The sequence below is a fragment of the Aspergillus uvarum genome (genome assembly GCF_003184745.1).
Source record: "Aspergillus uvarum CBS 121591 unplaced genomic scaffold BO82scaffold_56, whole genome shotgun sequence".
Taxonomy (NCBI): Eukaryota; Fungi; Ascomycota; class Eurotiomycetes; order Eurotiales; family Aspergillaceae; genus Aspergillus; species Aspergillus uvarum.
The window spans coordinates 71,457-96,432 of NW_020291353.1; the positions used below are offsets into that span (position 1 = coordinate 71,457).

The 24,976-nt window shown below is 54.4% G+C and overlaps 12 protein-coding genes across 12 annotated transcripts; 6 read left to right on the forward strand and 6 right to left on the reverse strand.

Moving 5' to 3' along the window:
- Positions 1 to 121: 121 nt before the first annotated feature.
- Positions 122 to 1,664, forward strand: BO82DRAFT_291283 (alpha/beta hydrolase; the record flags this gene model as incomplete). The annotated part of the gene is made up of 5 exons (XM_025631722.1): positions 122 to 231; positions 303 to 376; positions 436 to 636; positions 700 to 1,530; positions 1,600 to 1,664. The coding sequence occupies 5 exons, from the start codon at positions 122 to 124 to the stop codon at positions 1,662 to 1,664; spliced, it is 1,281 nt and encodes a 426-aa protein (XP_025488598.1).
- A 334-nt stretch (positions 1,665 to 1,998) lies between these two features.
- Positions 1,999 to 5,157, reverse strand: BO82DRAFT_357318 (elongation factor G). Its single transcript, XM_025635986.1, has 4 exons — positions 4,889 to 5,157; positions 4,685 to 4,796; positions 2,584 to 4,613; positions 1,999 to 2,502 (listed from the first exon to the last, which is right to left on the reverse strand). The coding sequence occupies exons 1-4, from the start codon at positions 5,095 to 5,097 to the stop codon at positions 2,448 to 2,450; spliced, it is 2,406 nt and encodes an 801-aa protein (XP_025488599.1). The 5' UTR covers positions 5,098 to 5,157; the 3' UTR covers positions 1,999 to 2,447.
- Positions 5,158 to 5,761: 604 nt separating this feature from the next.
- Positions 5,762 to 6,486, forward strand: BO82DRAFT_156290 (LYR motif-containing protein 2). Its single transcript, XM_025630206.1, has 6 exons — positions 5,762 to 5,787; positions 5,851 to 5,967; positions 6,025 to 6,082; positions 6,138 to 6,220; positions 6,271 to 6,294; positions 6,351 to 6,486. The coding sequence occupies exons 2-6, from the start codon at positions 5,884 to 5,886 to the stop codon at positions 6,408 to 6,410; spliced, it is 309 nt and encodes a 102-aa protein (XP_025488600.1). The 5' UTR covers positions 5,762 to 5,787; positions 5,851 to 5,883; the 3' UTR covers positions 6,411 to 6,486.
- On the reverse strand, positions 6,358 to 7,418 carry rcf1 (respiratory supercomplex assembly factor RCF1). The gene is made up of 3 exons (XM_025638213.1): positions 7,220 to 7,418; positions 7,069 to 7,139; positions 6,358 to 6,987 (listed from the first exon to the last, which is right to left on the reverse strand). The coding sequence occupies exons 1-3, from the start codon at positions 7,255 to 7,257 to the stop codon at positions 6,563 to 6,565; spliced, it is 534 nt and encodes a 177-aa protein (XP_025488601.1). The 5' UTR covers positions 7,258 to 7,418; the 3' UTR covers positions 6,358 to 6,562.
- Positions 7,419 to 8,196: 778 nt separating this feature from the next.
- On the forward strand, positions 8,197 to 10,435 carry BO82DRAFT_357320 (threonine dehydratase, biosynthetic). Its single transcript, XM_025635987.1, has 3 exons — positions 8,197 to 8,602; positions 8,669 to 8,885; positions 8,953 to 10,435. Exons 1-3 carry the CDS (start codon positions 8,429 to 8,431, stop codon positions 10,251 to 10,253), a joined length of 1,692 nt encoding a protein of 563 aa, XP_025488602.1. The 5' UTR covers positions 8,197 to 8,428; the 3' UTR covers positions 10,254 to 10,435.
- Positions 10,436 to 10,664: 229 nt separating this feature from the next.
- On the forward strand, positions 10,665 to 11,619 carry BO82DRAFT_357321 (50S ribosomal protein L36). Its single transcript, XM_025635988.1, has 3 exons — positions 10,665 to 11,021; positions 11,157 to 11,191; positions 11,255 to 11,619. Exons 1-3 carry the CDS (start codon positions 10,770 to 10,772, stop codon positions 11,292 to 11,294), a joined length of 327 nt encoding a protein of 108 aa, XP_025488603.1. The 5' UTR covers positions 10,665 to 10,769; the 3' UTR covers positions 11,295 to 11,619.
- Positions 11,620 to 12,226: 607 nt separating this feature from the next.
- Positions 12,227 to 13,942, forward strand: BO82DRAFT_377228 (histidine phosphatase family protein; the record flags this gene model as incomplete). The annotated part of the gene is made up of 4 exons (XM_025637567.1): positions 12,227 to 13,025; positions 13,117 to 13,234; positions 13,305 to 13,409; positions 13,507 to 13,942. The coding sequence occupies 4 exons, from the start codon at positions 12,227 to 12,229 to the stop codon at positions 13,940 to 13,942; spliced, it is 1,458 nt and encodes a 485-aa protein (XP_025488604.1).
- Positions 13,943 to 14,250: 308 nt separating this feature from the next.
- BO82DRAFT_291438 (uncharacterized protein) lies at positions 14,251 to 16,299 on the reverse strand (the record flags this gene model as incomplete). The annotated part of the gene is made up of 2 exons (XM_025631727.1): positions 14,251 to 15,947; positions 15,978 to 16,299. 2 exons carry the CDS (start codon positions 16,297 to 16,299, stop codon positions 14,251 to 14,253), a joined length of 2,019 nt encoding a protein of 672 aa, XP_025488605.1.
- A 717-nt stretch (positions 16,300 to 17,016) lies between these two features.
- Positions 17,017 to 19,402, reverse strand: nop7 (mRNA-binding ribosome synthesis protein NOP7). The gene is made up of 3 exons (XM_025633589.1): positions 19,319 to 19,402; positions 19,166 to 19,264; positions 17,017 to 19,066 (listed from the first exon to the last, which is right to left on the reverse strand). The coding sequence occupies exons 1-3, from the start codon at positions 19,338 to 19,340 to the stop codon at positions 17,166 to 17,168; spliced, it is 2,022 nt and encodes a 673-aa protein (XP_025488606.1). The 5' UTR covers positions 19,341 to 19,402; the 3' UTR covers positions 17,017 to 17,165.
- Positions 19,403 to 19,559: 157 nt separating this feature from the next.
- BO82DRAFT_342641 (GPI-anchor transamidase subunit GAB1) lies at positions 19,560 to 21,210 on the forward strand. Its single transcript, XM_025633590.1, has 5 exons — positions 19,560 to 19,795; positions 19,854 to 19,918; positions 19,975 to 20,177; positions 20,238 to 20,860; positions 20,915 to 21,210. The coding sequence occupies exons 1-5, from the start codon at positions 19,654 to 19,656 to the stop codon at positions 21,151 to 21,153; spliced, it is 1,272 nt and encodes a 423-aa protein (XP_025488607.1). The 5' UTR covers positions 19,560 to 19,653; the 3' UTR covers positions 21,154 to 21,210.
- A 6-nt stretch (positions 21,211 to 21,216) lies between these two features.
- Positions 21,217 to 22,243, reverse strand: BO82DRAFT_385877 (N-terminal L-serine N(alpha)-acetyltransferase NAT4; the record flags this gene model as incomplete). The annotated part of the gene is made up of 2 exons (XM_025638214.1): positions 22,004 to 22,243; positions 21,217 to 21,950 (listed from the first exon to the last, which is right to left on the reverse strand). The coding sequence occupies exons 1-2, from the start codon at positions 22,143 to 22,145 to the stop codon at positions 21,217 to 21,219; spliced, it is 876 nt and encodes a 291-aa protein (XP_025488608.1). The 5' UTR covers positions 22,146 to 22,243.
- A 135-nt stretch (positions 22,244 to 22,378) lies between these two features.
- On the reverse strand, positions 22,379 to 23,949 carry BO82DRAFT_357324 (aldo/keto reductase family protein). Its single transcript, XM_025635989.1, has 7 exons — positions 23,792 to 23,949; positions 23,592 to 23,738; positions 23,428 to 23,532; positions 23,096 to 23,377; positions 22,980 to 23,035; positions 22,782 to 22,927; positions 22,379 to 22,704 (listed from the first exon to the last, which is right to left on the reverse strand). Exons 1-7 carry the CDS (start codon positions 23,858 to 23,860, stop codon positions 22,538 to 22,540), a joined length of 972 nt encoding a protein of 323 aa, XP_025488609.1. The 5' UTR covers positions 23,861 to 23,949; the 3' UTR covers positions 22,379 to 22,537.
- Positions 23,950 to 24,976: the final 1,027 nt, after the last annotated feature.

A 24,976-nucleotide genomic window follows, 5' to 3' on the forward strand; every position in this document is an offset into this window, starting at 1 on the left:
GAGCCTCAGCTCCATCGGAACTCCGCCGTGTCTCCTACTACATACTATGTATGCATGTAATCTCCACCTCGATTGCTTGCATGAACTAATATCTACTCCGTTTGAAATCATTCTTCAAAATATGGTTGAGCTTCAGTCCATCTTTCGAAAAGCTTACTGGTCGCTAGCGGCCGGTGGCCTGTTCTATGTGCTTGTCGTCTATGCGCTCACATATCCGGTAGTCCAACGCTTGTATGATTCTGAGATAAAGCAACTTAGACCTCCCCAGCTGACCAATTGCTCTTCCTCTCCTGCCCTGCCAGTGCACTTTATGTTCACAAAGTGAATCCTACCCGATGGCAGGACATCAACCTTGTTGAGTCTTTCGGTTTCCTGAGTATGTTTTCAAACCTCGATCCTTTCTGAATCAATAACCATGTATTGACACGGGGACAGAAACGCAAGTCCAACCATTCAACCTGGTAACTCCCGACAACGAGACCTTGTACGCATGGCATCTGCTTCCCCTGCCACTGTGCAAGGAACACGAAGATGACCTGCATGAGAACGAACGATACGGCCCAGCGGAGGACTATACCAAGACCTCTGCATTCAAGCTACTCGCTAACGACCCCAATGCGAGAGTCGTTGTCAACTGTGAGTCCCACCACACCCAACACAAACACCATAAACCACACCCCTCACATCTTCGACCCAAAGTCCACGGCAATGCCGCCCACCTCGCCTCCGCCCAGCGACCAGACATCTACCGGCAACTTCTCGGACTATCGACCCCGTCCCATCCCGTGCATGTCTTCGCCCTGGACTACCGGGGCTTCGGCCTCTCGACCGGCTCTCCCACCGAAGAGGGCCTCATCACCGACGGCGTAGCGCTCCTCAACTACCTCACCGCCGGCCCGCTGCGAATCCCGCCGTCGCGCATCGTCATCATGGGCCAGAGCCTGGGGACCGCCGTGACCGCCGCCGTGGCCGAACGCTTCGCGTTCGGGTCCTCCGACCCAACGGCCATTCAGCCCGCCCTCAAGAACCCGGAGCCCTTCGCCGGCGTGATCCTCCTTGCCTCCTTCAGCAACGTCCCGAGCCTCATTGACTCCTACAGCGTGAAGGGCATCACCCCGCCCATGCTCGCGCCCCTCTCCGCCTACCCCGGCATCAAGGACTACGCGAAGCGCCAGATCGTCGACCGCTGGGATACCGCTGCCCGGGTTGCGCGGTTGTCGGGCGTCAACAGCAACAGCAGCAGCGGCAGCAGCAGCAGCAGCACCGGAAAACCGGCCCCAGCGTATGCCGAGCAAGGGCTGAATCTGTTCATCGTGCATGCAGCCAACGATGTCGAGATTCCCTGGCAAGAAGGCCGGCGCGTCTGGGCCGCGGCCACGGGAGAAGCCGTCGAGAACAGCCCCGGAGAGATTGTGGTGTCGAACAAGGACGACTCCGGTGGACCTAATGAGGTCCAGATCTGGGAGAGCAGTTCGGCTAAGCACTCTGCCGTGGTCAAGAGGGTTCGATGGGAACGTGTTGCGTATGGAGGTAAGTGACACTGCCGGTCCCGGTTCGAGCTTGAGGAGGGCTGGTTTGACGATTCACGCTCTCTACCAGGTCATAATCGCGTCGCGACGTTCTCGGTCGCCGCCTTGGCTGTCCTGAGAGCCTTCGATGGCTGAGATTTAGTCTCCGGTAGACTTAGCTGCACCAGAGCACAAGGAGATGGGCCACTGGGATTTGCAGTGAACCTCCCGCAGTAAACGCCAAGACTCGCAATATCCCGTCCTCTGAATGAGGGCACGATCAGATTTCGCACGAAGAAGGCAGGGTTACCGCGTTGAAGCCTTAGCCAGGTGTTAGGTTCTGAAACATCAGCTTGAGAGGCGGCATATCTGGCCCGAGATAGATATAGACATGGATGGATTTGGCGTAACTCACAACTCGCGAGGTATTAGCCATGGGTTTGTTCTTCTTATAGTCCTTAACTATATTTAGACCAATTTTGTATGTCTTCTAACTTCTTCGTTCAGGAGAGGAGATTTATCATAACCCAACTATCAAAAACTTATGTACAATCTGTGTTAAATGCATCCATGGCTCGAAGCCCGGGGCGTTGCATGCCCACACAACAGCCTTGGGGGCGGCCTCTGGTCTAAACGCGCAGAAGGGTTATCTATTTTGCTTGGTAAATAATACATGAGCCCGAGGTATTTGGACAAAGATGAGATGAGAAAAAAAGAAACACATCATTTTCATATTCAAAAACACGCCGGACCGGTTTTGGAAGGAGTCAGTTATACAGGAGAAAGAGGAGCCGGAGTGTAGTTCATTGGTCTCGGAAGCCCTCGTAGGTGATTATATGAGGAGTGGGATCGAGCAAATATGGCCTGAGACTCGCGCGATGCATGAGAGGGTTTTGCCCCTGCAGTCGAGTTAATGCGGTCGAAAAGCGATTTCGCCGCTTATTTCTTGTGGCGGTCGGCCTGGGCCTTCAGATACTTGGCAATGAGCTCTTTCCTGGAAGATTGGGAACGATGTTAGCATGCTTGACTCCTTCAATTGCGACATGCAACAATTCTATGGGTTAGGCAAACTTACTGAAGGTGACCAGGAGCCTTCTCGTAGTGACTGAACTCCATGGTGTACTCACCCTTACCTTGGGTGGCGGCACGGAGGTTGCTACTGAAGCCGAACATACCGTTCAAGCTGCAGTCGGCTTGAACGGTGAACTCATCGACACCAACTTCGGAGTCGTTGATGGTAGCGCCACGCTTGTTCAGGAGGGAAATAACATCACCCTGGAACTCAGAAGGAGCAGTGACAACGGTCTTCATCATAGGCTCGAGGATAGAGGGGTTGGCCTCATTGAAGGCCTTGCGGAACGCCTGCTGGGTGGCGTTCTTGAAAGACATTTCAGAGGAATCGGTCATGTGAGTAGCACCATCGTTGATGACCATCTTGGTACCCAGGACCTTGTGTCCAATGAGAGGACCCTTGTCACAAGCCAAGTGGAATCCCTTCTCACAGGCGAACACGAACTTCTCGGAGATACTGCCACCAACAATTTGTTCCTCGAAAACATTCTCCGTCAGACTGCCAGTAGGCTCCATCCAACCCACAACGCGGGCGAAGTCACCAGGACCACCGGTCTGCTTCCTGAGCAGATGATCGAATTCAACGCGGTGGCCAATGGTTTCACGGTACGCAACTTGAGGAGGACCGGTCTCGCAGTCTACCCGGTACTCACGGCGCATGCGCTCAACGTAGATGTCCAAGTGCAATTCACCCATACCGGAGATGATGGTCTGTTCACTCTCGTTATCGAAGTGCACACGGAAGGTAGGATCCTCTCTCTGGAAACGAGCCATGGCCTTGGAGAAGTTGGCACCATCCTTGGCGTTCTTGGGCTTGATGGAAAGAGAGATGACGGGCTCAGGGACGAACATAGACGACATGGTGTAACCAAGCTGGCCATCAGTGAAAGTATCGCCAGAAGCACAATCCACACCGAACACAGCGCAGATTTCACCCGCGCCGACCTCAGTAACATCCTCCATCTCATTGGAGTGCATGCGCACGATGCGAGGAATCTTGACCTTCTTGTCCGTGCGTGCGTTGAAGACGTTAGCACTCTTACGCAGGGTACCTTGGTAAACACGAATGTAGGTCAACTGTCCGAAGTTGCTCTCTTCCAGCTTGAAAGCGAGACCGACGAACGGCAGTGAGTTGTATGGAACAAGCTTCACCGAAGCCTCGTCACGCTTCTTATCGAGAGCGAGGTTTTCAACCTCGGAAGGGTTGGGAAGGTAATCGATGACACCATCAAGCATGGGCTGCACAGACTTGTTGGCAAGAGCCGAACCCATGAAGACAGGGGTGAACTTGAGACCAATGGTCGCGCGGCGGATAGCCTGTCTTAGTTGATCCTCGGTGGGCTCGATCTCGCTGAGGAAGAGTTCCGCAATCTCGTCGTCCACGTCAGCGAGAGTCTCAACAAGCATGCGCTTCCGCTCCTCCACGACATCCTTGACCTTCTCTGGGATCTCATCCTTGACTACAAGGTCTTCACCGTTGGGGCCGTGGTTGTAAATAGCCTTCATCTGAAGGAGGTCGACCACACCCTCGAATTCGTCCTCGGCACCAATCGGCACCTGGACAGCAGCAGCAGGAATCTTGAGCTTGGTGTTGATCTGATCAACGGCCTTGAAGGGGTTGGCACCCATCCGATCCATCTTGTTGACGAACGAGATTCTGGGGACATTGTAACGTCTCATTTGACGATCGACAGTGATGGTCTGGGACTGAACACCGGAGACAGCGCACAGAATCATGACCGCACCATCAAGAACACGCAGCGCTCTCTCGACTTCAATGGTGAAATCAATGTGACCCGGGGTATCGATCAAGTTGAGGTGGTACTTCTGCTCCTGACCTTGCTTGTCCTTCTTCACCCAGTCACAGTACGTGGCAGCAGACTGAATGGTGATACCCTTCTCACGCTCCAAGTCCATGGAGTCCATCTTCGCTCCTACACTGTCACGGCCACGGACCTCGTGGATGGCCTTGATACGGCCAGTGTAGAAAAGAACTCGCTCGGTACATGTCGTCTTACCACTGTCGATGTGTGCCTAATGATTCGAGAAAGCATGTTAGGCACTTTTAAAAAAGCCGACCCGGAGAGCGTAACTGGAGATCTTACAGCAATACCAATGTTGCGGACTGTAGACAGGCGTGCAGCTTCAACAGGGTCGAGGTTCTCAATGATAGCTTCCTGGGACAGAGCATCGGGAGTGGCGGCGGCGGCCTCGAGGCTAGAGAAATGCAATACACGAGTCAGTAAGCGTGTTTAATGGATACTGTGGACTGACAGAACGATAGACAATTAGAGCCAGAAGATACTCACACAGCATTGGCAGTGGCGGAGGCATTCCTCCGTTGCTGGTTCTGTTTGCTGAGGACGGACTGATAAGCCGGAGCAACAGTGGCTGAACGGAGGACAGCGGTGGATGCGCATCTCCGCGAAAGAAGGGTCTGAGCCTGAAGGCGAACGGGAGTCCTGGTCAAGCCAGAGACGGCACGGTATGGCAACCGTGAAAGAGTAGGACACCTCATGACTGTGACCGACGACACCGAGAACGTTGAATGAGCGCTGGTGCTCTTTTAGGACAGCCGGGAACCGCGACCTGATTTCTTTTCTGCGGCCCCGAAAAAAAGTTCGGGGAAGCCAGGCACATGGTCACGTGTTTCCCATCGGCTGATCCTCGCCCTTTGTTGACCTGTTTACTCGACCATTGAACTCCCATTGCATTGTGCTACTTATCGATAAGCCAGTAACTACATGTACTGTACGTCCGGTGCTTAGGCCGATCATGTTGGAGTCATACTTGCCAATTGTATCCTCTACATTAGAATAGTAGACCCCAGCTAGCACATACTCCGAGCTCGGACCGGGTCTCAGGGTCTGAAGTTTGTGAACCTGGAAGAATGTGACTGACGGATTCGCATGTTTAGGAACTCGCCTTAGGCTCTCATCCTCTTTATAGCAAGATAACATGTTGTGTTAGTCGAATGCAAAGATTTAAGTGGTCAACAAGAGGAAACCCAGGTGAGGTACACCTAAGTATGTACCGTCAATTAAGACTGTTGTTTCGTAGTTTGGTTAAACAATACAATCACGGGGGAAAAGAATGTATCAGAAATACCGGATGTCTAGTAACATTTCATACGAATACACACGAGCTTGCTGACCGCCTTGCCTTCCGCCACTCTGCCGAAGGATAACCTGCGGGCGATAATTACTAGGTAACATATTGTCGGGGTCACATCAAGACATACTAGAATTTCTGGGTGACCCTACTGTCACAGGGAATAAACACGGGCATAAAGCACCTAGCAACAATGCGGACTTCATTACGGCTTCTGGCATCAATCTCTCACAACCAGTCGTCCAAGCTTAAGAAGCCGACTATTGGTCTTGACCATGTCAGCAGATCCATCAACATGCTAATGGAAACCCGGATCGCTAACATCTCGTATTAGTTCATTCAAAGACAGCGGGTTCTTGCTTTATGGCGCGAGATAGTAAGAGCCTTGAATTGTTCGTCCGACACTCTCATTTTGCGATTTGGTGCCTTGTGCTAATATTGCTAAAGCAATCCCTAATTCACCAACTCGCGATGAGCTGCGAAATTATGCCCGCAATGAGTTCGAACGCCATCGAGAAGTGACAGATCTGGTAAGTGCTGAGCATATATACAGGCTGAATGTGCTACTGACGGTTGATAGCAACATATTCGATACTTGCTTTCAGTACGTCAACATAACATTATCAAAAGTTGATTATTTATGTTGCTAATAGCATCCAGACTGGCAAAGCGGAGTTCGAAACAATGAGGAGATACATTGACGAGCAGATTGCCGGTTGAGCTGGCCAACCGAGATTAAGCAGGTAGGGACGAGTAGCAAGCGGAGAGTGTGCATTTTCCTTCAAAACAGTGAGAATGTATGTATGTACAATTAGATATGATACCCAGACGGATTGGCGAGAATCGATCAAAAAACGTCCCCCCTGGCGACTTTACTTCTGCCGCGACAAAAGCTCCATAACAGCACTCAGAACACCGATGGGCTTCTCCTCGGAGGGCTCGAGGGCCGAACGAGCAGCATCTTGCTCCGCAGTCGCCTTTCTCTTGCCCGCATCCTTGGCGGCAGCCTCGATGGCGGCATGGCGCTCCCGCCAATCCTTGTCCTCCTGGTCGCGGATCTCCAGTTCCCGCAGCCAAGCATCCCGCTTCTCCTGACTCTTGCGTGCCTCCACAACCTGCTCGAATTCCTTGCGTTGCTGTCGCTCGGTCTTGTAGTACATGCCTCCAGCAACCACCGCGATCAGGGTGAAGAACTGGGCGTAGATACGGGCACGGAACATTTTGTTCATTTCAAGGGAATCGCCCGCCTTCATGGATCGGTAGGCCCGGTAGAGGGCGTAGCAGGTAGCCGCACATCCTGCCAAACAACCCACCCAGTCAGTACAATTCCAAAACAGTTATTGCCGAGGACAGGTCGGTGCGAGGGAGAGTGACGTACCGAGCGGAATCAGCGGCTCTTGCTTAAGCCGCCTGCGGAACTTCTGCAGCGAAGTCTCTTCTTGGAACTGACTACAGACACGGAAGGCCATTAGCATCTGACTTGACGGCTGCAGCTGTAAGCATCATATCATGAGAAACTGTGCACATACGGATTGTCATCGAAAGAGGAAGGTAGTGGCTCGCTCATCTTGATAGTAGGACTTAAGAAGTGGGAGCTGATTGATTGTGGCGATCTGCGTGGGTGAGCGCAAGATGTGTGACTGAGTCAAGGCGGCGCCGTCCAGAAAGACTATCCTTCAGAAACAAGCGAATAGGTTCAACCTGAGAATGACTTTCTGAATCCTCGCGTCACTTTTGCCCCTCTGACGATATGGCGCAAGTAAATGAGATACGGACGAACAATGCCGAAAGTGACATGACGTCGCAACGAACCTTGAGATAATTTGCGTATCGTAACTTACGCGGTAGTACGACGGGATCCGGTAAGATTACAGTAAGCTGCCTGACGCCTTCATTTCCTGGACTCCAATCATGCCATAACTACATTTTGCGGAGCCAGATAACTCGACATCGAGTGAATCTTGAAAAGAATATACTGGTAATATCAGAAATGAGACATTGACAGTATCAAGAAGCAAACACAAACAAAACATAGTGCCAATTGGCCTCAGCGTAGTACGATCTGAGCTCACCACATATTCTTCGTCACTAAGAATCTCGTGCAACGACCCTAGCGATAACTTGAGCAATGTAAATTGCTGTTAGTTATCAGTAGGGCGCCAGTAGGGCGCAATGGAAAAAGCAGCTGTCCGTTGACCAGTTAAGTAAAACCTTGATTGTGCTGGTTATAGAAGCGCAAGATGATTGGCCACCTTACTCGATTTTGACTGTTGTGCTAGCGATCGATTGGGATCCACTGGCCATCCATGGCTTTGTATGGGGGGGCAACTGCCCGAGCACATAGATCAGAATCACCTATTGCCGCAAGGAGAATCATATGGCAAATGGGACAGAACTTGAAAACGAGGAGTACACAGGCCAATTGCTTGGATGAATGGAGTAATACCCAGGCGATAAATAAGCATCAAATCTCTCTTTCCTCCAGATCGATGAATAAATCCCATTGTTTAGGGCTGGAAGAGAGGGTTTGATGACATAAGCTTTTCCGCTCCGATCACGGAATTTTCGCCCTTCTCCCCGCGGAATAGAAAGGGTGACTTATCCATCATAGTTAGTCAGTGCCACCGCGGCTTTTTTTCTCGGTCTCGACTCCCACTTGGTGCTGGCGCTTCGTTTTTACCTTCCTTTTGTCCCCAAACGTTCATTCTCTTCATATTATCCATATAAAGCCCTTGAATATGCCCAGCGAAGTATCTGACGACGGCGTTGCGACTCCGGTCTCCGCCAAGGTGAGTAACCTCACCTTGACTGAGTCCGCGCTTGCAACTCCCACTTCGGAAAAAGGGGAGGACTCGACTGCCTATGACTGGGGCATCCCCGACGACTATCTTCTTCCCAACGGTTACCCAGATGTAAGCGCCCTGTGGTCCTGATTTCCTTTTAACCGGGCGTGTTGCTCATACGATTGTCATTTACAGTACCTCCGGTTGATCTTAACTTCCCGTGTCTACGACATTATCGACGAAACCCCTCTCCATCATGCCGTCAACCTGAGCAACCGCCTGGAGTGCCGTGTGCTGCTCAAGCGGGAAGATTTGCTTCCTGTTTTCAGTTTTAAGCTGCGCGGTGCCTACAACAAGATGGCTCACTTGACTCACGAGCAACGGTGGAAGGGTGTCATTGCATGCTCTGCCGGTGAGAAACCCTCCCTACTTTGACAGGCAATACATGGAGCATCAAAGTTAACGGAGAATTGGCGCAGGAAACCATGCGCAGGGTGTTGCCTACTCTGCCCGCCATCTCAAGATTCCCGCCACTATTGTTATGCCCTCGGGCACCCCCGCGATCAAGCACCTTAACGTCGCTCGCCTGGGCGGAAGCGTCGTTCTCCACGGCAATGACTTTGATGCGGCCAAAGACGAAGCTCACCGCCTGCAGCAACAGCACGGGCTCACCAACATTCCTCCCTTCGATGACCCTTACGTGATTGCCGGCCAAGGAACCATTGGTATGGAACTCCTGCGCCAGGCCAACCTGCAGAAACTCGAAGCTGTGTTCTGCGCCGTCGGTGGAGGAGGCCTGATTGCTGGCATTGGAGTGTATATGAAGCGCATCGCGCCTCACGTCAAGATCATTGGTGTCGAGGCCCACGATGCCAACGCCATGCATCAGTCTCTAGACTCTGGATCGCGCGTGTTCTTGAAGGAAGTGGGACTGTTCGCCGACGGCGCGGCGGTCAAGTCCGTCGGGGAGGAGAACTACCGGCTGGCCCGTGAAGTTATCGATGAAGTCATCCAGGTATCGACCGACGAGACATGTGCTGCTATCAAGGATGCTTTTGAGGATACCCGTTCCATCATTGAACCGGCGGGTGCACTGGCTTTGGCCGGCCTCAAGAAGTATGTTAGCATGTATCCCAGCCCCGACACTAACCGGGAGCTGTGTGCTATCACTTCTGGTGCGAACATGGACTTTGATCGTCTGCGTTTCGTCGCTGAGCGTGCCGCTCTGGGTGAGCGGAAGGAGGCTCTTCTGAGTGTCAATATCCCCGAGAAGCCGGGCGCATTCGCCAAGCTCATTGAAGTCATTCTTCCCCATGCGGTCACTGCCTTCAGCTACCGGTATGCCCACGATGCCTCTGCCGACGTCCTGATGGGTATCTCCCTGTCTGCGTTGACCGGCCAAGACGATTTGGCCAAGATCATGACCCATCTCACCAAGGAAGGTATGAGTGTCAAGGACTTGAGCGACGACGAACTTGTCAAGCGGCACGTTCGTTTCTTGGTCGGTGGACGCAGCAGCGTCCAAAGTGAGCGATTGTTCATGTTCGAGTTCCCTGAGCGCCCCGGTGCTTTAGCCAAATTCTTGACCACTCTTCGCCCCAACCAGAACATCTCGTTGTTCCACTACCGCAACTACGGCGGAGATGTTGGAAAGGTGCTTGCCGGTATCCAATGCCCCGATACTGAGAAGGAGGAGCTTGAGTCTTTCCTGAGAGACTTGGGATATCCCTTCAGCGAGCACACCGACTCTCCCACTTACCAAACTTTCCTTCGTGCGTAAAACATTCAGCAACCTTCTTGAGTCATTCGCGTTTGTTTGGGGGAGAGCTTAAAGAGTTTTTTTTGATTCCCTTCTTGTTAATTCATATGGGCGTTCTTGTTGGGCATAGTGTCGATAGAGCTTGGGCTGTTTCTTTTTAGTGTGAGAGTGCTAGGCATCATTCCGTACATAGAATCCGAAATACTATAATGTTGCATCTCAAGCGTTCATCCGATTGTTTCGCCTGGTACATTAATCAAACACCAGACCTTCAGGCTTAAGTTCATGTCGATGTAGATGCGTGTGCGCTGATTGGCTGTGAAACTGTCCAATCACAACGCGGTATACTCAACCGCTGTCGGAGCGCGGCGATACAGTAACCCCGGCCAAAATGCTCCGAAGGAATTCCGGAGCATGAGTTGACGGCCGCACCTTGGTAGTTGTAAAGTCCCGATTTCTCTGCTGCAGCCCGTTGTCTCGCCTCGAATATATAGCGGAATCAGAGTCGTCTGTCTATCTCCTCCATCGACCACCATGATGTCCGTCCGCTCTCTCCTCGGTGCCTCGACCGGCGCCCTCCGCCAGCTCCTCCCCTCCCTCTCCCGCAAACCCGCCGGTCTCCTTTCGCGGTCGTTCTCGCAATTGGCCAAGCTTCCCTTCAGCAATGGTCTTCGTCTGCTGCGCTCCGGACAGCAGACCGGTGTGGCCAGCGCGTCTCTGCGACAGGTCGAGCAGGTCCGCGGCATGAAGACGCGGTCTTCGGTCAAGCGCCTGTGTGATGGATGCAAGGTAAGACTACTTCGCGCCCCGCGGGGGGAGGGGATATCATACGCCGGAATCTGCAGTTGCACTGCCTTTTCGTGGAAAGGATCGGTCATGTTTCGTGTGTGGTCTAGCGGCTAACATTATCTATCTCAATCGCAGCCTGTCCGGAGAAAGAACCGTGTCTATATCATCTGGTAAGCGCCATCAACCGATACCACCTCAATATCAGGATTCTGACATGTATACTCAACCCACAGCTCGAAGAACCCCAAGCACAAGCAACGTCAAGGCAAATAAGCGGGACGCGCGAAGTCATCTGTACTCAGAAGCTTGACAGCACCCGGTGGACAAACTGTCTTCTCGAACCGATCTTCTCCTGGGTTCTGACACGACGGCGGCGGAAAGGGTGCACGGGCAATTGCATTGTACGGTATGAGGGTCTCAACCGGAAGCGAAAATGGCGGGGTGCGAGATTTGTTGTGGATAACAGGCTATCAGGGGTCTTGTTGATATTGGCAAGAACCGTGCATATTCATCATGGGATACGACCAACTGGTTGGTTTAGGCGCTTTTTTCTTCGTTGCATTTTCTGCATGTACATTAATTGGGATTATACACTTCATTTCCTATTTCCTCTTCCTATTCAGGCGGAACTTGTGGAAGTATGTGGATGGTTGGGAATCTCCAGTACATCAGTCTTGTTCTGGTGTAGGTACCTTTTCTCCCGATCCCTTCCTTGGCTTTTCTGTGCAACCTAATGTGTGGATTCTGGTCCTGCATGAACTTACCGCAAAGTACATACATAAAAAGCATTGTTGGGGATTCATTCAAGATTCCATTGAGTTTGAACCAGGGTGTGCAAGGGATGATATCATTGTCCAGGAACCAGGAGGACTAACTACTGTACTGTACACTACACCGTCTTGGGCCTCCTTCGCCTGAGCACCAAAGTATACCAGCCCCTTTCCATTTTGGCTTGTTTCCTGACTGAAACCCGCGCCTATCCCTAGCCAGTCACGGCCGGCTGGCTGCCTGTCTGTCTCCTCACGCCCGCAATCCTTGTTGCATGAGCTCATCAGTCTGGAATGCGATCCACATGAAGCGAGGCAAGACCTTCCACGAACACCGAACAACCATTGCCAGAATCACTTTCTCCCTAATTGCGCACTATTCCCCGTGAAGTCTCCATTCGCAACCATTCGCAACTCCCCGACAGCATGAAACCCGGGATGTTCGCCCCCTCAATCCCCTACTACCTCTTCCTAATCCCAGCAGCAACCGCCGCCACATTCCCGGCCTTCCACATCGCGCAACAAGTCGTCGACGGCGACAACTTCCTCAAATACGATGGCATCCGCGGGCCCTACGTCGACCGCAAATCCTACGGCATCAGCCGCGACCCGCCGCCGCAATGCGCCGTCGACCAGGTGATCATGGTCAAACGCCACGGCGAGCGATACCCTGCCTCCGGGGAGGGCCCTGCGATCGAGGCTGTCTTGCAGAAAGTCAACAGCACCGTACAGGCGTCGAACAGCAGCATTGCGCGGGGCGACCTCGACTTCCTCCGCGGCAACTGGACCTACTACGTGCCGTCGGACTGCTACGAAGCCGAGACCTTCACGGGGCCCTACGCGGGACTGGCGGAGGCATATACCCACGGGCAGCAGTACCGAGCACGCTATGGCCATCTCTGGGATGGTAGCAGTGGCAGCAGCAGTAGCACGCAAACGACGCTGCCGCTCTTCGCGGCAGAGTTCCAGCGCATCATCGACACGGCCCGGCGGTTCGGGGAAGGGTTCTTGGGTATGCAGAACTATTCGACCCTCGCGGCCCTGAACCTCATCTCAGAGTCTAGCAGTCGCGGCGCGGACAGTCTGACGCCCTCGTGCCATCAGGACGATGGCCCGGCGCGGGACAAGTGCGATGCGTATCCGTACCATCTCCCGCAGTTCGATGCCGCGGCGGAGCGGTTGAACGCGCAGTATAAGGGTCTTAATTTGAGCTGGGAGGATGTAGTGACGCTGATGAGTGAGTATGCCTTGTTTTTTCAGTTGAGCCTTTGCTCTATCTATTGTACTACATCACAGTCGGGCTAGACTAACCCACGAGTGCGGCGCAGCAATGACAGCGTATGAGCTCAACACGCGCAGCGAGTCCGAATGGATCGACGTCTTCACGACGGACGAATGGGTCAGTTTCTCGTATATCTGGGATGTAAACTTCTATTATTGCGCTGGGTGAGTTCGTTAGCTACTAAGCTCCGCTGCCCGACCCCGGTCGAACTATACTAAATGCACCCCCGGCCAGCCCAGGGAACAAATACATGCGCGCCGTCGGCGCGAATTACCTCAACGCCTCGCTCGCCCTTCTCCAGCAGGGTCCCTCATCAGCCGGACCCTTGTTCTTCAACTTGTAAGCCTGCTCCTTCCCCCCTTCGTCCCTCTCCTCTCCTCCACTTCCCTCCCAGCTCTGCTACCCCCTCGTAAGCCCCACTAACCCAAGCCCACAGCGCCCACGACAGCAACATCAGCCCCATAATCGCGGCTCTGGACATCGCGACCCCCCCGCAGCCCCTCCCCACCGACCGCGTCGCCTTCGACCTCCAGCAACACTGGCGCATCACCGACATCATCCCCATGGGCGGCCGGCTGACCATCGAGCGGTTGAACTGCAGCGGCAGCGGCAGCGCAGCGCTCGGTCCCGCGGGCATCTACCTGCGGTTGGTGCTGAATGAGGCGGTCGTGCCCCTGCGCACCTGCCAGGATGGACCGGGGTATTCGTGTTCGTTGGACCGGTATGCCGAGTTCGTGGGCGGGTTGCCCGTCTTTGCGACGGAGTGTGCGGTCCCTGCCGACGAGCCGCAGTTTCTTGGGTTTTGGTGGAATTATACCACTTCGACGGGGGAGAATTGGCATCGCGGGGAGAGGTGTAATGGGCTTGCTTGAGGGGGATTGTTTTGGCTGGGGGGTCGGTGGGGGGTTGGTAGGGGATGTTGTGGTGGAGGTTGTAGATCTTGGTGTTTATTTGTAGGGTTGGGGGTTCGGGTATGGTATTTGAGACTAGCATCACTGAGTGGATGTGCCATCGCCCAGCATGGTGGGTTAAGACTCTAGAATGCCCATTTCACACAAATGCGGTGGCTGTTATCTTCAGGCAAGCGCTGTGTCCTTCTCCGTTATTCGTAGCATTGGCAACAGATCGCGTATCATCATCACATTCGATACACATACGATACACATATCACCTCCGGAGATCACCCCTCGTTGGCATTGTCCTTCCTCCTAGAAGCCTGAGCAGCCGACGACGAATTTCTCGCAAAGACCGGAGGCTGATACCCCGGGTGCATGGTCTTCAGATGCTGATTCAGGTTCCACGTTCGGGAGAACCCATTATAATGCCGATCACAGTTCCTGATAGGGCACACCAGATCGGACTTCCGGTGCTCGCCTTTTCCTCTGGGACGCGGCGTGTCGTCGGCAGATGCAGTCGTCGCGCGGGATCTCGAGCCACCCTTGAGGGATGTCGCCCGCGAGCGAGGTTTCCTGGACGACGCTCGTGATGACAATGGAATTGCCTCGGGCTGGGGCACACACTCAGACTCAGGCTCCAGATCAGCCTCAGGCTCGGACTCACTCTCCACGTAGTGCCACGGGCCTAGACCACTACCAGCTTCCGGCAGGTCCTGTCGCACCTGTCCTTCGTGGAACGTTCGAAACGCCATATCCTCGCCGAACAAATCCGCACAGCGGCGGGAGGCCCGCATCACCGCCGCGGCTGGGAACCCTGTCATGGATGCAATCCCCAGAACCTCGCTCCAGTCCCGGAGCCCCTGGCGGACCCGGCTGGCGGACCGTCGGCCATCGCTGCTGCGTGACCTGCCGCGGGACCGTGAAGACCCCCGCGAGAGCGAGCGCTGACTCGAGGGTGCTTGGGAAGATGTGCGCGCGCTGGATGGACAGCTACTCGAGACACGGGTACCTTGCGAACGAGAAGGTCCGCTGGACTCGGACCGGATTGAGGACCGTCGTGTGCGCTTTCTCCCTCGCGAGAGGCTCCGCTCCTTCTCCGCGGCGCTGCCTTTCCGTTTCTGCTGCTGCTGCCCGGAGGACGAGCCTGAGACCGCGCTTGCGGTATCAGTCTGCCATTCGCTGGCGGAGCTATCGTCGTCGCGTGCGAGGTCACCCTGCCGCGCGCGATGGAGACCCATGAGCAGCGTATCGAATTGCGTGAGGATGTTTCGTGTCAGCGGTCGTAGTTGCACGCGAGACCTCTCATCGTCCGCCTGCACCACGGGCCGTAGAGCCACCGGTTTCATTCCGGCCACCGTCGCCTGTTCCTCGTCCTCCTCACTCTCCCAATCACCAGCACTCTCCTCCTGGGTCCCGGCCTGCGACATGGAGGACTTCCTCTTCCCGCGCGGCGTCGACGCACCGGTTGCCGTCTTCGTCTCCCACTCTCTGGCATTAAACCGCTCCTTGGCAGTCTTCATCATGACAGCCATCAGCGATTCCTCCAACTCGGCACTCGGCCGCGGGTCCGGCTGCCGGCGCAGCGTCCAGGCATCATCGACTGCCCGACGCACCAGTTCCTCCGGCCGCGGCACATCCGCCGCAGGCATCGGCCACGCCGTCCACCTCTTCGGCGGCGCAAAGACCTCTTCCTCCTCCTCCTCCTCCTCCTCCTCCTCCTTCCTTGGAACACTACCACCAGCCGTCATCCGCCTCGCAATCTCCCTCGCCCGCACCCGCAACGCATATGCATTATACAAATGCGCCGCCAGGTCCCGCGCGCGGAGATCGACCAACGCCTGCGCATTCTGCCGATCCTCGGCCGTGAGATTCCGCCAGGTCGACTCCGGGCCTCGGAAGCGGTTGGGCCGGTACTGGTACTCGGACTCGTCTGCATCGGGCGACGAGGACGGCTGATGACGACGCGAGTCAACAACATCCCCTCGCTCATTCCCCACGGTCCTTGCACCACCCTTCCCCCTCTTGCGTCGGACATCCCCCTCCGCCGATTCCTCCCCCCCGCTCTCCGCCAGATACGTCGAATCCGAATCCGAATCCGAATCGTCCGAAAGCCCCTCGTCGAGAGGCGAGTCCCCTTCCTCCATGATCGTGTCCAGAAAATCCACGTTTCCGTTGCCGTCAGCGACAAGTTCATCCGGATAGGGCTCGAGATCCGAACCCCCGGCGTCCTGGCTGCTATCGCCACCGCCGAAGATGGATTGATATGGTTGCGGTTGCGCGGATGGGGGAGGCGCGAACCGCGGCGAGCTGGGGTAGTAGTTTGAGGAGGACATCGTGCTTGTGCTCAGCTGGGCTGCTTGGCCTGCTCTTTGCCTTTTTTTTTTTTTTTTCTTTTTCTTTTTTTCCCCCCTCGGTGTGTTATGTTTGTGTAACACGCACCCCTAAACTCAGGCTGTGTTGCTGGATTGGTGTTTCAGGTTCAAATTCAGGCTAGTCGCTGCTGTGGTGGTGGTGGTGGTGGTGTGTGCCTGCGTGTGTGTTTATGGGTATGCGAGTCAACAATCTAGACCTCGTAGCGGTAATGCATGCATGCAGATCGGGTTTGAGGCACTTCGGCGGGATGGATGAGGGCATTGGGGCCGACACAATTTCCTGGGCCCAGTGTTGGGGGGAAAGTGGTCTATATATACGGGTATATTACTCCATGACTTGGTCATCACTATCGTTAACACGTGCGGTTGATGGTTCTGTAGAAGTCGAGGATGTGGAAAATGCAATGCCGGCCGTCGGTGGAAAATGTTCGCAGTCACGTGATTTTGTACATGGGTCGTGGGATTGTTGCGGAGAGTACGGAGTAGCCAGCGGATATATTGGGAATAAATGGGATGATGAGTGTGGACAGTGCTTGTAGCTCAGATATTCGGTGCTGAAGAGTGTGTTGTGGTGCAATTCAAGAAAGCAGTGATAGACCTGCTCAAGGGACTCTAGATGCTGAGTGAGACGCCTTAGGATTTCACCAACTACGAGTAGCCTCCCACGGACAGCGCAATCTCTATTACAACTTGAAATCAATTCCGATCAATAAAAATACTATGCAAGACGCCAAAAAAAAAATAGAGTCAATGGTCTCCAATACCCCGCAAGGATATCATTCTAATATCACACAGGAACAAAACACTTTTTGATGCACCACGACCGTCTATTTCTGGCCCGCCTTCTCCAGCTTTCTCCGCTTGGAGCGCAGCTTGGCCGCTTCCTCGTCCTTCTTCTTGTTCGAGTACATCATCTTCTCCAGCAACTTGCGCTTCTTCCGGCTCATCATCATCTTCTGTCGCTCCAGCTCCTCCTCCTCCTTGCGCTTCTTGGACGCGATCTTCTTGGTCTGCGACTTCTTCTTCGCCTCGCCGGTCGCGCCCGACGTGAAGGGGAGACCCGCCGCCTCGGCCTCCAGCTCCTTCTGGTGCTGCGAGCGGGCGGCTTCCTCCTCGTCCTCGGACTCGGAGGCCGCCTCGTTGTCGTCGAATCCGCCGAAGTCCTCATCCTCCGCCTCCTCCTCCTCGTCGCTCTCGCTCTCGTCGTCGGTGCCGGCGACGTCCATGCCACCGTTGATGTCGGACTCCTCGTCGCTCTCGACCTCGGATTCCTGTTGCTCCGCCTCGGCGGCCTGCTCGTCACCGGCCTCCTCCATCTCCTCGTCGCTGTCCTCTTCCTCGGCAGCGGCGGCTTCGCCTTCCTCCTCCTGCTCGGCCAGGGAGGCGCGAGGGTCGTACGCACCCTTGGTGGGCTTGACCCACGGGCTCAGGTGAGGGGGGAGGGTCTCGCCAGGGGCGTACAGATCAGGACGGAGGAGCTTGCCCTCGTTGATGCAATCCCAGACCCACTGGGGCTGGACATAGGTTCTACCGGGGATACGAGTACCCGGTCTGACCTTCTGGACGGCGCCCTCGGCGGAGGCGGCGGGAACGGCGGGAAGTGATTCTTGGGGGAGAGAAGGACGGTCGACGATCTGGTGAGTGATTCTCGTGTCGGTCTCGTCGTGTGTGAAGGCACCGTCACCGAGCACAGCGTCCCAACCGATACGGGTGCAACCGAACGAGCGGAGGATGAACTCCAGGGGTGCCTTGGGCGCCTCTCTGGAGATGTAGAAGACGAAGGGCGCAAACAGAGAGCCGGCCTCCTCGCCGCTCAGGTCGGGTTGGGGAAGGGTGTCGGCCTCGGGGGCGGCGGGCTCGAACTTGTCGATGGCGTCGGTCGCCTCTTCGGTCGCCTCGGCGGGTTGCTCCTCCGTGGTTTGGTCCAGACCGGCGCTCTTGATGACCTTGTCCACCTTGGCCTGCACGTCACCGGAAGCCTCCTGGTTGGAAGACTTGCCGGCCTGCTTGCTGGCTTCGATAGCCTTAGGGGCTCCGACCGAGCGTCCTTCGAGGGTGAAAGCCGCCAACTCGGCGCCGTTCTCGTCACTGCGGGTGTCGAACTTGGGAGGGTATCTGAGACCGAGAGTGGAGTACAGGCGGTAGTTCACGAATCCTAGCAGGGTGGTGTAGAACTCGACGAAAGTGGCCATGATACGGTAATCGACATCACCGTTGACGCGCTGGACGAAGCGGTAGGGCACCAGCCACATGATATCCTGTCCCTGGATGGTAGCCTGGTAATAGATACCCTTGATCGAGAGGAAGGACTTCCGCAGGGAGTTGGTGGTGATGAGGTAGTGCTGGAACTCATGGCAGAGGCGCTGGCAAAGAGCGATGGTCTTAGGAGGAACGTGGGCGGAAGAGGGAAGGTTGGCGAAGAGGAAGAGCAAGGAAAGAGCATCGTCGAGATCTCTCAGGGCATCGATGAATGTCGGGTAGCGCTCCTTGATGACATGGTCGAGGGTAAGTTTCGGCGCATGGTTCTTCTCCAGACGAGAAGCATCACCGACTTCTCCACGGCCAAGGGAGCGGGCGATCTTCTTGGCAAGGGCCTTCTGTTCACGGAACTTGCGGAGAAGGGGTTCGTGCAGCAGATACTGGATATCCTTGGTGTAGTAGAACGTGGTGTTGGGGGTCGAAGTCCGCGAGGCCTTCTTCTTGCTGCGAGGCTCACGGGGATAGATACCTGTCAAACGATGAAGTGGCAACGGTCAGCATGTGAGATATCATAAGATAGAAATAGATCGAGATGATCCGTGTAGTATGATCCGGAGAGAAGTCATACCCTTGAAGATACATAGTCGACGGAAGTCAGGCAGAGAGATCTGAAGTTTGCGCACTGCCTGCGTTCTGGTGATGTAGTTTTTGGCCTGGCCAGAGGTTCCTGCGTCTCAAGTCAGCGAGATCTCAATCGCATGAAGAGAGAGGATATGCGAACCCTTCTTCTTAATCTTAGCCATTTTTGCAATGGGGGATTGGGTCAAAATTCGAGGGGTGAGTGACTTGAAAGGAAGATCCGATAACCAGAAAAATCGTTGATAAGTTTTTTTTTTTCTTTTCTTTTTTGGAGCCGCGGCGCGGACGTGGTCCGTGCACGGCGGAAAAGGGAAAGCGGAGGATTTCCTTCCTTCCCTGAAGGAACATAACTTACTCCGCTTGGCACGTGAAGCCAACAACAACTAACACCACCTCCAATCTCACTCCCCGCGCTGTTGTTGTTCAATTGCATGCCACTTCCGGCATGCTCTAATTTTTTCTTCTGATACAAAAACCATGGGGGTTGATCGCAGAAAAGCCGCCGTTTTTGGTGGTGCTTTGGCTCTGCGACTTCTGCTACTGGTGTTGTTCCCTTCGCTCCCCGACTTGTTGACTGGCCGAGTTGAGGTCTCAACCCCGGTCACCAGCTTCAAACGACGTAAGTCTCTTGTACTGGAGCGGACTGCGCTGTGTGCTGGAGAGCTAACCCTTGGCAGTACAAGAAGGTCTCTTTCTCTATACTCGCAATGTTTCCCCCTATGATGGAGGCGTCTTCCATCAGGTACGGACGGCACTTAATCAGACCAAGGCGGATGAGATCGGGCTGACAATGTGAAGGCGCCACTTCTTCTTCCAATTTTCTCGCTGCTTCCTAGCTCCCAAGGCTTCCCCTTCCCGACGGTCGTACTATATTCCTTGATCGATTTGATAAACGCAAACGCCCTGATCACAATTGCGGAGTCGGGGTGGGCAGTCTCGGGGCGATCGTACTCGGCGATACGGAAGCATATCAGATGGGACGGGGTGACGATCGCAGCATGGTACGGAAACCGCTAGGCGAACGAGGTCATCTTGTGGGACATCACCATTGACTCTGCTAGGTTTTTGTTTAACCCCTTCACCATCGCAACATGTCTGGGCCGGTCCACCGCAGTCTTCACCTCGACCGGAATCCTATACGCGCTTGCTAGTGCCGTCACGGGAAAGACCTTCAACTCGATGCTCGCACTAGGCTTTGCCTCGTATCTGTCGATCTATCCGGCGTTACTCTATATCCCACTCATGCTCCTGTGCTATGATCAGCGTGCGCAGACAGCCAAGACCTGCCCCAGCACGACCGTTTTCGCTCTGCAGCACCTGGCAATTTTCGTCCTCAGTATTGCCGGCTTGCTTGGGATATCAGCTCTACTGATTGGGGACTTCAAAGCATTTGTGTCCGCCACATATGGGTTCCAATTGCTTGTCCCGGACCTCACCCCCAATGTTGGTCTTTGGTGGTACTTCTTCATAGAGATCTTCGACTCCTTTCGCGAATTCTTCCTCGGAGTCTTTTGGCTCCACTTGGCCTCCTACATGGGCGGTCTTTCGATACGGTTAAGAAGACAACCTCTGTTCGTGCTGAGCTCCCTACTGGGAATCTTTGCTGTCTTCAAGCCCTATCCCAGCATATCTGACGCCTCGCTGTACTTTGCACTTCTCCCGCTGTACCGGCATCTGTTCCCTTGTGAGTACCTGCTCATCCGCCGCGTTGCTTGGTTCCACAACTAACTGCAACCAGTAATGCGCTATACCTTCTTCGCCGTCTCGGCGTTGCTCTACGCCACGCTCCTGGGACCGGCGTTCTATCACCTATGGATCTACGCCGGCTCGGGCAACGCCAACTTCTTCTACGCCATCACTCTCGTGTGGAGCTTGGGGCTTTCCATCCTGCTGGCCGACACGATCTTCGCCGCCCTCCGCGACGAATGGGAGTACGACAACCCCGAAGTACGGGGCAAGGACGTGAAGCAAGTGTAAATTATTTTATCCGTTTCTTATATACAGCACAGTAGAAAAGCCACTCCTTTACTCTGTGGTCCCTCACTCTCTCGCATAAGCCCTCGAGAGAATCCGATAATCAGGATCCTTGACCGTCCCATTCCTCAACCGCCGGGGCCGAGGTGAACTCTCGTCGACCCCGAACCCCAGCCGCTCGTAGAACCGGATCGCCGCCTCATTCGCCCGGAAGACTGTCAACATAGACTTCGCCATCCCCAGCTGCTCCCCGATCCGCAGAAACACCCGCATCAGCCGCGCCCCCAGCCCCTGCCGCTGCGCCGCCGCTGCCAGGTGCACCTCGTAGCAGTAGACCACCTCGAACCCGTCCTCGTACGTGACCATGAACGAGAGGAAGCCGAGCACCTCCTCCTCCTCCTCCTCCTCCTCCTCCTCTATGGGGGGGGCAACCTCCGCATCGGGCAATGCTGCCTCTTGGGGGTCTGCGCGCCGGAGAATCAGATACTTCATGTCCGGTAATTGCATCTCCTTACGCTTCTTGGACGGCGACCAGCCGATCGACGAGGCGCGGTATGCCTCCGCCGAGGTGGTCTCAATTAGCTGGAAGCATTGCGTGAAGATGCCTGGGGGCAGGGTTGCGGCCGTGTAGATGGTGATTGCATAGTGCTGTTGCTGTTGTTGCTGCTCCTCAGCGTTGGCCGGATTGATGATGTGAAGGTCATCCTCGGGGGCGTAGAGGTTGATGAATTCCGAGAGGGGGAGGGCGTTGGTGCGTTCGACTAGTGGCTGTGTTTGGCTTTGGGGTTGGGTTATGGGGGCTGGGGATGTGGGTTAGTTATTTGCCGGCTTCTGGGGATGCGGGGGAGCTTACTGGGCTGTTCCTGGGGTCGGTGTTCAAGGTGGGATTGTACGGTTGGTGATGATGTTGGCTGGGTTGATTTGCGGGATGCGCGTCGGACTCCCCGCTTGGTGGGTGGTTTGGTTATTCGGTGGGAGGAGGTGGAGGTGGGCATTGTTTTCTGAGTTCAGTGGTGTGCTGGTTATTTACAGGTTCATTCTGAGGAGTTGAAGTTCAAGGGGAATTGTTCTAAATTGTTTGGGATAATGCTTCTCCAAATATGGGGGTGTGGAGGCGGGATGAAGGGGATTTTTGTTTGGGTGCGCTTCGGATGTGTCTGCTCTTGCCTGGGGTGGTTTGGTTCCGCTCGCATTTGCATGCATGGATACATTTTGCTGCACGTCCAACCTTTTATCTATCTTGGGGACAACTCATCTGTTGAGAAGCGGAGTGAGGGTGAATTGAGTTGTTACACGTAGATTCGTCTCTTGATAAATATGTGCCATCATGAGCTATGGGCCACTACATATATCACACATCTCCACGCACAAAACCTGGGGGTGACGCTCATGACTGCTGTCGTTGCTTCGCAGCAAACTCCTCCGCTCGCCTCTCGGTCTCCTCTGCACCCGCCTCCTTGAAGACATCCAAACCCCACTGGAACGGAAATCCGTACCGCAGGTGGCGATCCAGTCTGTTTAGAGTCTCGAAGATGTGATCGGGAAGGATGACATCTGGAAGCCCGGTCAGTCACGCGCTGCATGGAATGCGATGGAGATTTCGCTTGTAATATAGTAAGTGTGTACAGTACCTTGGAAGTTGCTCTCAATCCGAGATGGTGTCACGCTCTTAGATAGCACGGCTGTTCCACGTTGCACGGCCCAAGAGATCAGCAATGTGGCGGGGTCTTGGTTCAGCGACCTGGCTAGCTCTTTGATGAAAGGGTCATCGATGACACTGTTTCTGGTCAGTGGATAAGCGAAATAGTATTAAGGCATGGCATAAATACCGCGGGAGACCAGCAAGGTTGTTGCCAAGAGGGCTATATGCGATAGGTAGGATATTCTGCATCCGATCAGCATTGCTCAAGATCCACACACCAACAAAAAGTTTGAGACCGTCTACCTTGTCCTTGAGATACTGAATCAATTCCGGCTGTAAAAGATAGGGATGCGCCTCGATCTGGTTGGCAGCGGGCGGGATCTCCGCGGTCTGGAGGAGCTCCTCGAGATGTTCCTGGGTGAAGTTGCTCACTCCGATACTGCGGACCTTGCCTGACTGGACAAGCTTCTCCATGGCCTTCCAAGTATCTCCGATAGGGACGTTGGCCAACTTGAACCGTTTGGTAACCGGATCCACAGGCTTCAGCTCTTCCCCCGCATACTCGAAAGCCACTGGCCAATGGATCTATTATCTCTCAGCAACGGTGCTAATGTTCAAGCGAGGGGCTATCGCACTAGGTAGAGATCCAGATAATCGGTTTGGAGGTCTTGCAGGGTCTTGTCGAGTTGCGCCTCCACATGCTCGGGGCGATGATGCGTGTTCCAGAGCTTGCTAGTCAACTGCTCGTCAAGGGGATCAATAAGAGTCAGATGCAAGCGCAGCTGGTTTGGAGACTGACGAAGATCTGCTCTCGAGGCACGCCCGATTTCTTCCAGCCCCTCCCGACCTCATTCTCATTCCGGTAGACAGGGGCACCGTCGATATGGCGGTATCCTGTTCGCAGAGCCACTTCGACTGCGTTTTCGACCTCATGAGGTTTGGACAGCTTGCATTTGTTAGTAAGATTCACCTTGCGACCCTGAAGCTCGCAGCACGTACCCAGGTACCCAGTCCCACGGCGGGGATCTCGTAGCCGGAGTTGAGCTTGAAGGTACGCCCGAGAGACATTTTGTTGGTGCGGAAGATGTGTATTGGGTCTATGTAAAGTGTCTAGTTTGTGCGTGGGGAAAAAGGTGCAATTATAGATTTATCTCGAGTCTGGAGCGGACGAGAAGGAAAGAAGCGGGCTAGAATGCTTACAGTTAAGGCAGTTGACTACCCCTCCATCCTTTCCGACAAGTGCTTACTCCCTTATGAGACACTACTACTTTACTATGGTTTTCAGTTGTCGATCCATCCCTTCTCTATACGACGATGGCGCAATTCTCATGGGGGAAACCGTTTATTGTGGACAATGATTTCTCAATAATTGGTATGATATGGAAAACATCCTGCCAGTTCCGCATATTCATCACAAGGGTGGGTTCTCGCTGTGAGGGGACTGTGTCTTGACTCTCTTGAGACTCAAAGATAATTCTCTCCATCAACAGTCCAGAAGTCCTCGTCTCCTCCACGGAGAACAACAGCAATGACTATCACCTCGGACGATTGGAATACCCAGCTCAATCAACCTGGGCACGGTTGACCCACCAACCATGGCATAGGCAGCTGTTTACATGTTGCCCCGCCTGGTTGAACCAAGGCCAGAAGATGGCATACAATCAGCAAATACTATGCATCAATCCTGAACAGAGATCATGACCAATCACAAACACCAATGCTTGCCTCCCATGCATGGAACAAGCCCTCTGCGTGGATGTCTGATTGATGGTTCCCGGGTGAAAGGTGAAAGGGAAGATGGGGAAGGGCGGAGTGGGGCAGAGATTCTTCAGCAGATTCACAACTGCCGGCTGCATCCCACCCACTCAATATACTCCTTTATTGTCCTCGGGCGCTGGAGCTTTGCTCAACGGCTAGGAAGGTCCTTGCTTCAAGCTGCTTATCGTCTGGAGCCTGAAAGCCTCAGGATGCATTTACAGTCAACATCCAGCCCAGCTGGCTGGCAGTGTCGGCCCAGCTCGGCATTCTAGAATAACCGGCGAAGCAGAACCATCCCCACTCTCCCGCGGTGTCTTGCAACCTCTGCCCCAAGGTCTCTGCATGTTTATCAGCATGGAGAACCGCCTCGAAGAAGCTCTGAAGTCACTGATTCGTCCGATGCATTGAATGTCTCCGTCTCGGACG

Excerpts from the sequence above, each read along its gene's own strand:
- BO82DRAFT_357320 (XM_025635987.1), top strand. The coding sequence starts at position 8,429 with ATGCCCAGCGAAGTATCTGACGACGGCGTTGCGACTCCGGTCTCCGCC. Across the intron at positions 8,603-8,668 it reads TTCCCAACGGTTACCCAGAT|TACCTCCGGTTGATCTTAAC; the intron begins GTAAGCGCCCTG and ends TGTCATTTACAG. Across the intron at positions 8,886-8,952 it reads TGTCATTGCATGCTCTGCCG|GAAACCATGCGCAGGGTGTT; the intron begins GTGAGAAACCCT and ends GAATTGGCGCAG.
- BO82DRAFT_156290 (XM_025630206.1), top strand. The coding sequence starts at position 5,884 with ATGCGGACTTCATTACGGCTTCTGGCATCAATCTCTCACAACCAGTCG. Across the intron at positions 5,968-6,024 it reads CGACTATTGGTCTTGACCAT|TTCATTCAAAGACAGCGGGT; the intron begins GTCAGCAGATCC and ends ATCTCGTATTAG. Across the intron at positions 6,221-6,270 it reads ATCGAGAAGTGACAGATCTG|CAACATATTCGATACTTGCT; the intron begins GTAAGTGCTGAG and ends GACGGTTGATAG.
- rcf1 (XM_025638213.1), bottom strand. The coding sequence starts at position 7,257 with ATGAGCGAGCCACTACCTTCCTCTTTCGATGACAATCC. Across the intron at positions 7,140-7,219 it reads TCCTCTTTCGATGACAATCC|TCAGTTCCAAGAAGAGACTT; the intron begins GTATGTGCACAG and ends CCGTGTCTGTAG. Across the intron at positions 6,988-7,068 it reads AGAGCCGCTGATTCCGCTCG|GATGTGCGGCTACCTGCTAC; the intron begins GTACGTCACTCT and ends GTTGTTTGGCAG.
- BO82DRAFT_357324 (XM_025635989.1), bottom strand. The coding sequence starts at position 23,860 with ATGTCTCTCGGGCGTACCTTCAAGCTCAACTCCGGCTACGAGATCCCC. Across the intron at positions 23,378-23,427 it reads ATTATCTGGATCTCTACCTA|ATCCATTGGCCAGTGGCTTT; the intron begins GTGCGATAGCCC and ends GAGAGATAATAG. Across the intron at positions 23,036-23,095 it reads TTCAGTATCTCAAGGACAAG|AATATCCTACCTATCGCATA; the intron begins GTAGACGGTCTC and ends GATCGGATGCAG.
- BO82DRAFT_342641 (XM_025633590.1), top strand. The coding sequence starts at position 19,654 with ATGGGGGTTGATCGCAGAAAAGCCGCCGTTTTTGGTGGTGCTTTGGCT. Across the intron at positions 19,919-19,974 it reads ATGGAGGCGTCTTCCATCAG|GCGCCACTTCTTCTTCCAAT; the intron begins GTACGGACGGCA and ends GACAATGTGAAG. Across the intron at positions 20,861-20,914 it reads GTACCGGCATCTGTTCCCTT|TAATGCGCTATACCTTCTTC; the intron begins GTGAGTACCTGC and ends AACTGCAACCAG.
- nop7 (XM_025633589.1), bottom strand. The coding sequence starts at position 19,340 with ATGGCTAAGATTAAGAAGAAGG. Across the intron at positions 19,265-19,318 it reads GGCTAAGATTAAGAAGAAGG|GAACCTCTGGCCAGGCCAAA; the intron begins GTTCGCATATCC and ends CTTGAGACGCAG. Across the intron at positions 19,067-19,165 it reads TCGACTATGTATCTTCAAGG|GTATCTATCCCCGTGAGCCT; the intron begins GTATGACTTCTC and ends ATCGTTTGACAG.
- BO82DRAFT_357321 (XM_025635988.1), top strand. The coding sequence starts at position 10,770 with ATGTCCGTCCGCTCTCTCCTCGGTGCCTCGACCGGCGCCCTCCGCCAG. Across the intron at positions 11,022-11,156 it reads GCCTGTGTGATGGATGCAAG|CCTGTCCGGAGAAAGAACCG; the intron begins GTAAGACTACTT and ends TCTCAATCGCAG. Across the intron at positions 11,192-11,254 it reads AACCGTGTCTATATCATCTG|CTCGAAGAACCCCAAGCACA; the intron begins GTAAGCGCCATC and ends CTCAACCCACAG.
- BO82DRAFT_357318 (XM_025635986.1), bottom strand. The coding sequence starts at position 5,097 with ATGAGGTGTCCTACTCTTTCACGGTTGCCATACCGTGCCGTCTCTGGC. Across the intron at positions 4,614-4,684 it reads TCCGCAACATTGGTATTGCT|GCACACATCGACAGTGGTAA; the intron begins GTAAGATCTCCA and ends TCGAATCATTAG. Across the intron at positions 2,503-2,583 it reads AAGGCTCCTGGTCACCTTCA|GAAAGAGCTCATTGCCAAGT; the intron begins GTAAGTTTGCCT and ends CCAATCTTCCAG.